We start from the raw sequence: 6775 nt of genomic DNA, 5'->3' as shown, positions 1-6775 counted from the left end.
CACGTTTTGTCACTTTACTGAGCGGTTTAGAATTTGTTTGTGTATCCTACTTTTCCTCTGATGGGAGCCATAACCGATGTCCTTGAGGCAAAAAAGCTGACATTCCGGTTCGAAACACATCCCTAATAATTATATTTGCATGACAAGAATTGCACTCCACAACGTGCCACCAGTCCATGACGAGTTGAATATATAGCTGGCAATGTATTAAAATAGCGGAGACCCGTCCTTGTCGGCGCGGCGTAGTGTTCCAGGCCTGCCACGGTTGCAAGGCTGAAAATTTAAGTATTTTGAATGGCGTTATTGCGCTTGAGTCTAAATGCTGCCAATGACTTGCGCGTTAGTCTTGGCTCCGATCTTTTTGACAAATCCGCGTTGATCGCGCCTAACACCTCTATATTGCCCAGACCCATAATTCTTGGCGGATCTTCTTTGCCAAAATCGGGCAATACGAGGTTAAAATATTCATTGAGAAGTGGAAAGTTCAAGGACCATGGAATTTGAATATTAATAATGTTCTTCAGTGGAGTCTTGCTAATGCGTCGGCTGAAACTCCTTGCAATTGCCCACCGAGTAAATTCCTCAAAGACTCATTTAGACCTTCCTCAAAAATTTGATAGGACTCTATTCACTTCCAAAGCGATGGGGTTGTCTTCATGACAATGTACTTTTGATTTTGTACGATTGTGTCACCATCGGTCTTCATCACAGTCTTTCAATGCAATGGTCTTGATTTTCTACAACGCCAGGATAGAGTCTGGTTCTCCGGATCAGCAACATATCCATCCTCTCTTGTCTGGAGCAGGTATTCATGATCATGGTGTGGCGACCTTGCTCCTACTCCCCTCCTGCTCTTGCTTCTTCAACTCACTGTGATATACGTACATAGGTAAGAAGTCTAAGAAATAAAACAATGTAGTCAACATTCATCCTCCAGCTTATTATGGTGGCAGACCAAACATAGCCTGCTACATTGGTACATCAGATCTGGGTCCCCACTTTGGGATTTCGCTAGTTCAAACATGCTTCTTCCAGTTAGTGCCTTCGTTTGTTCTTTTTTACCTTTTTAACACTTTTTGATAAGATAATGTCAGCTGGGACGTATGTCAGTAAAAGAGACTCGTTTTCAGCCATCCTGGGCAATAAACTTGTTGAGAGTCCAAAGTAGGCTGTTTATAAAGAAACAGACCAAACACCAGTTGGGGGAGAAACTTGTGTCATTACTAGGGGTCGTATAGATATCTGTTTTGGTTAAATTAAGATTTAACCTATTTTGGTCGTATTTTGACAAAGTAAGTTGTTTCATTATTTGCATTTCAAAACCTATCTAAAACAGGGAATTTTAGTCAAAATGTATCCAGTTTCTGAACTTTTTTTGTCAATACGCAGTAAAATAGATACACTTCTGAATGATAATTTTTTACACCTTCTTATCCTGAATTACATTGGCTTGTCAAATTCGGGCGTTCTTAAGAATGTCGTAATATTTCGTAAAACTACTGCATGTTTCAAGAAATCTCGTTGAAGTGTGTTCCGACAATTTTTGTGCGAGGTCGTACGTTCGTCGTTCACCCATCCGCCTTAACAGCCTCAGGGGAAATTGATAAAACAGCTCCTAGTTTTGCTCAAAGTGCAGAAACTAGCATTCTGACAAAGCATTGGTCGTCATACCCACCTGTTACAATGATATTATTATCAATGTGAGCTATTTTTGCGATTCCAGCTACAGGGGCTCTTTTAACAGTTTTACTTCAAGGGTACATTTTCATAATATTTTACAAAATCTAATTATAGTTAAAATTCACATTTTCCCCAAAAATGCATACATGTGACGAAGACCGGTTACACTTCAGCTGAATATATGTTTTAATGCATTTAAACAAACAAAAAAGATCCTCAAATTATCCGAGTTAACACCCAGCAAAATATGATCATTACATTCTACTCCTAATAATATTTTAGAATATACTACTCTGTTTGGCATTCCCAGTTCCCAATTTGGCATGACCTGAAATATTCTGGCTCCAGTAGTGTTTCTGGCCAATACCTCATCTTTGGAAATTGAGCTCCATTGAGTGACCTCTTTGTAATAAAGGATGACTACACAGAATTGACTTCAGAAGGTAGGACTCAATTTCATTCATGCGAAGCTTGTGGGAAACTACCTTGAAAGATTTTGTTCTGAATTAATGAAAAATTCAACTTAAAAAGTGACTGCTTGAGTAGGGCAGAGTCTGAATTCTAAGGGCCCGGGAAGTATTTCGTAGTGAAAGCATTTTTTTCGGTTGTACTAACTTCATTACTATTACTGTGAATGGAATTCCCAGAAATTTGAGACGATAAAGTCTTGATCATGGCGGACTTGGATCATGGCGGACTTGGATCATGGCGGACTTGGATCATGGAGGACTTGGATCATGGATGAGTTTATCGTGGCGAAGTGTATGATGGCGGATTTTATTGTTGGTGGAGTTTTGACGGAGATCGTCGTGGGGGTGTTCACTCCCAATGGAGTTCACCATTGGAGGAGTTCATTGTGGCGGAGTTCATTGTGGCGGAGTTCACCGTGGTGCAGTTTGATGGTGACAGAGATTGCCGTTAGCAGAGTTCACTATAGCGGAGGTCACAGAGTAGAAATAGTGGCGGAGACCACTGTTGGGGAAACCAGTAGCCACCCCCTCTGATTATTGGCCCTCTGAAGACTGGCTCCGGTAATCCCAGATCTTTGCCCTTGGTCTGGTCTATTGTGAAGGGATTGGCCGTTCTTGCATGAAGTTCTCTACTCATCAATGGTTGAAGGATGGACAACTAATGGCTAATCCATTCCCTCAGCCTCTTGACGACAATCTTCAACGGTCCATTGGTTTTGGTTCTGACATCAAGACTGTGCTCACTTGCATCTTGGAACATTGATTTGATGAAAACGGTGGGAGGGTTAGCTTTAGGCTAAAATTGAATTATTTCCAGTATGGCAGCAGTACTGCATGTATTAAACAATTCCTTTTAGTCACAAACATTGTTAGACACGGCCAAAGCAGCCCTGAATTTCTTTCCACCCATTTTTTTCCTAAATTTTGCCTAAACCTGACAAAACCTCTTTAATTTCCCCGAAAATTCTCGATTTTTGGTTTTTTTTATGGATTATTATTTAGAATTATATTTTATGTCTGGGACCCGAAAGGGAAATTTAAAAAGTCAAAATGAAAATATTCAGCTCTGAGTCAGGTTTTTTAGTTCAAGGAAATTTGAATGACAGGATATAAACAATAAATCAGTGCAAATAGAGCAGAGCACTTCGAATCCAGTAATTGTGGCTAGTCCTCCCAAAAAGATGGATATAATTCAGGGTAAGATTAAGGCCTCCATCTAGAATGACCAGTTACAAACTGAGAGCTTGGTGGTTCAGGAGGTCAGGTCGAATCCCAAGGCATTTTTTCTCTTATGCGAACTCCAAGAGAAAGAAGAAACGCCCTGTTGGGCCTTTTGAGGTTGATGGGGAAGCCATTAACAATGTAGAGGCTATGGCTAACATGCTTGGAGATCAGTTCTCCAGTGTGTTTTCAACCCCACTGTGTTCAGAAGCAATAGCTCATTGCTCTGAAGATGAGTCTGTAGAGATTGACAAGCAATTTGATGATCTCAGAGTGACAGATCAAGATGCTTTAGCGGCCATCGGGGTCATGCGGCTTTCAGATTCTCCTGGCTCTGATGGTGTGACATCTCAGTTTCTGATGAGATGCTCACTGGTTCTTGCTTCTGTTTTCTCGTACTTGATGCGTTGCATCTTGGATCAGGACAAGTTTCCATCGTCACTAAAATAAGCTCACATTGTTCCAATTTTTAAGGGGGGAGATAAGTCGCTCTCCAGAAACTGTAGGCCCATTTCTCTCACATCAAATATTGCGAAGGTGTTTGAGAAGATCATGAAGTCCAAACTTATTGAATTTCTTGAAGTCAGTGAAGTTCTTCCTTCCTAGCCAGCAAGGTTTCCGAGCACACTTTAGCACGGTTACCCAACGGATTGAGCATTTAGAGCAGGTCATTGAGGGACTGGAAAGGCAAGAGTCAGTTGATGTTGTCTATCTTGATTTTGACAAGGCCTTTGATAAAGTCGATCACGGTCTTTTAGTTAACTGGCTCCATGAGATTGGGATCCCAGGCAATGTTCTCAATTGGATAAGAAGCTTCATTCTTGATAGGAAGCAAATAGTAAATGTTGAAAGATCACAAAATGACATACATACTATGTGATGTCTAGTCAGGTGTTCCCCAGGGCTCCATCTTAGGGCCCCTCCTTTTTATAATATTCATTGACCGACTTCAAAAGCTTAATATAACTGCCAGTCTCTCTTCTCATGCTGACAATACAAAGTTAGTTTCTGGTAGGAATGGCCAAGATTTCACTAGCCTTGCATAGAACCTAGAAATAATGTATTCTAGGGTTACTGAGAGTAAAATGGCCCTGAACGGAATGAAATTCCGCTCTATGAACTTCGGGTCAACTCCTTTGAATACTCCACTCATAGATAACGGAGGCAAACATATTGAGCAGGTCTCAACTATGAAAGTTTTAGGTGTAGTCCTCCAAAATAATGGAAAGTTCGATGACATATCCAGTTGAAGGTGGGTAAAGCTTTTCAAATGCGTGGATGGATATATCGCACGTTTAAGTCCAGAGATAGCATCACTATGCTTACTCTGTAAAAGTCGATTGTTCAGCCACATCTTGAATATGTTTCATCCATTTGGGCTCCAATGAGTTCAGCAGGTTTGCAAAAGGTCGAACAAGTCCAAAGATGTTTTACTAGGAACATCACAGTAATGAACGAGCTCTCGTTTTGGGAGAGACTAAAACAGTTGGAACTGGACAGTGTTCAGAGAAGGTACGAAAGGTATCTGATATTGTACGTTTTTAAAAGTATCCATGAGCTTTGTCTCAACCCAGGATTTAGGGTCAATTCTAGTGACCGTAGAGGCTTAATGAGCGTTTTGAGAGCACCTTCAAGCCCTCGAGAATCCAGGCTAGTTCGCACAATGAAGTCCACTTCTCTTCTTTCGCGGGCTCCTTCAATGTTTAATTCTCTTCCCAATAATATTCGTAGGGAATATGTAGGCCTTATTGATCCGGTTGAATCTTTTAAGGCAGACTTGAACAAATTCTTAGATGGCATTCCAGATCAGCCGTTTAACATTCAAGGACTAGCTCGTTCTGCCAACTCAAATTCGTTGGTAGACCAAATATCATATAAAGATTGAAAGGAAATAGATAGGCGAATTATTTCCTTTTTTTATTAGCACTGGGGAGTTCCTTTTTCGAAAAAAGGAACGAATTACGGTCATTTCGTTACTTGATATTTTGTTACTACTGCCCTGCAAAACATCATTTGAAAACTGAAGTGCAAAATGTAACTGAATGATATTTTGATGCGCAGCAATTGCAGTTTGGGACGTCAAGAAAATGTTCATGTTACGGCACATTGATGCCAAATGTATCCGATATTCTATGTATGTAGTGACTGCAGTTGTAGCTTAACGTGCGCTTTGAGAGCACCTTGAAGCCCCTGAGAATCCCGGTGAGTACGAACTGCAAGTCAACTTAAGTTTGACCCCTGAACCACGTGTTTAAGCGTTGCAACTTAAGTTACACTATGCTGGTTTGGCTATCAGTTGAAACAACCCTTGTGTTAGTCCTAATGCCTTATGTTAGAAGGACTTAAAGGGAACAAATCGCAGGAATAAGAATAATGTTAGTTCTAATAAAATTTTAATATGTGTCCAAAACCTATTATTGTATATACATTTAAAAGTTTGTTTGATAGTGTAAAGTGTATTTTTGAAGTGCCCATGAATATTCCATGAAAACAACCTATTCCATTGGGTCTCCTCATTTCAAAAAGTGCCCCAATATTCTATTATGATATCGTTGTGCTAAGCAGGCCTTTCTCCCATACATGAAGTGCGTGGGGGAACAAAAATCAATATATAGGCTTTATCAAATTTCACCATGGCATGGTTTTTTATGACTTCCCAAGGATACATAAATAATGTCATAAATAGCAATAGCAATAAATATTGAAACGAGTCGTGGGTTTCCGTGGGTTTCCAACTATGGCAATCTCCCCTCCAGGATTCGAGGTTGTTTCCCAGGGGGCATTTTGGTCGGGATAAAAGGGGTAATAATTGGCTTAGAATTGACCAATACCACCTCCCACTTGATGATCAGCATACACACAACTCAAGGTTTGCTCATCAAAGTAGCTGTCGTAACCACAGTTCTGGATCCTGGGCTTGTTGTAAACGCACACGATGTAGGCACTCTTATCATCAGGCAATGGGAATCGGGGATAAGGCAAGAATCTGTAAGGAAATATACCGTTTTGTTACATGGCTTTTGTGCTGCTATTTGATTGCTACCGTCGGGCCACAGCATTTGGGGGAAGCTCATGGGCATCAGGGCACTTGAAGCCAATGACAGATTCGCTCAAATCCTCACATCCGGGGGTCTCATCGGGATATCCACAGCTGTGATATTCGTTGTTGTACACGGTGCCTCTTTGGCAAGGGGTTTCATAAGCCACACCCGCGGCACACTTTTGTGGGTTAGAATAGAGATATATGGAATTGTATTACAAGCATCAGGTCAAGGATCTGGATAGACAACACAATCGAATTTTTTTAACAACCGTTGTTTTTTTTTAAATTCTTGATTAAATGGTCCTTAGTACCCAAGAAAGTAAGTCAAACATACTCAAAATAGTTTTTTAGATTTCATAAT

General features: G+C 40.6%; 1 protein-coding gene across 1 annotated transcript in view; it reads right to left on the bottom strand.

Annotated features, from left to right (window-relative positions):
* Nucleotides 1-5994: 5994 nt before the first annotated feature.
* The window catches only part of LOC131881957 (protein obstructor-E-like), a 1757-nt gene continuing 976 nt past the window's right edge, over nt 5995-6775 (bottom strand). Inside the window, exons 3-4 of the mRNA XM_059228956.1 lie at nt 6415-6590; nt 5995-6357 (exon numbers count right to left, since the gene is read on the bottom strand). Coding sequence (XP_059084939.1) covers nt 6186-6357; nt 6415-6590 — 348 coding nt within the window. The 3' untranslated portion in view covers nt 5995-6185. The remainder of the gene's footprint in view (nt 6358-6414; nt 6591-6775) is intronic.

The sequence above is a fragment of the Tigriopus californicus genome, chromosome 6 (assembly GCF_007210705.1).
Source record: "Tigriopus californicus strain San Diego chromosome 6, Tcal_SD_v2.1, whole genome shotgun sequence".
Lineage (NCBI taxonomy): Eukaryota > Metazoa > Arthropoda > Copepoda > Harpacticoida > Harpacticidae > Tigriopus > Tigriopus californicus.
This window is presented reverse-complemented; position numbering and strand designations above follow the sequence as displayed.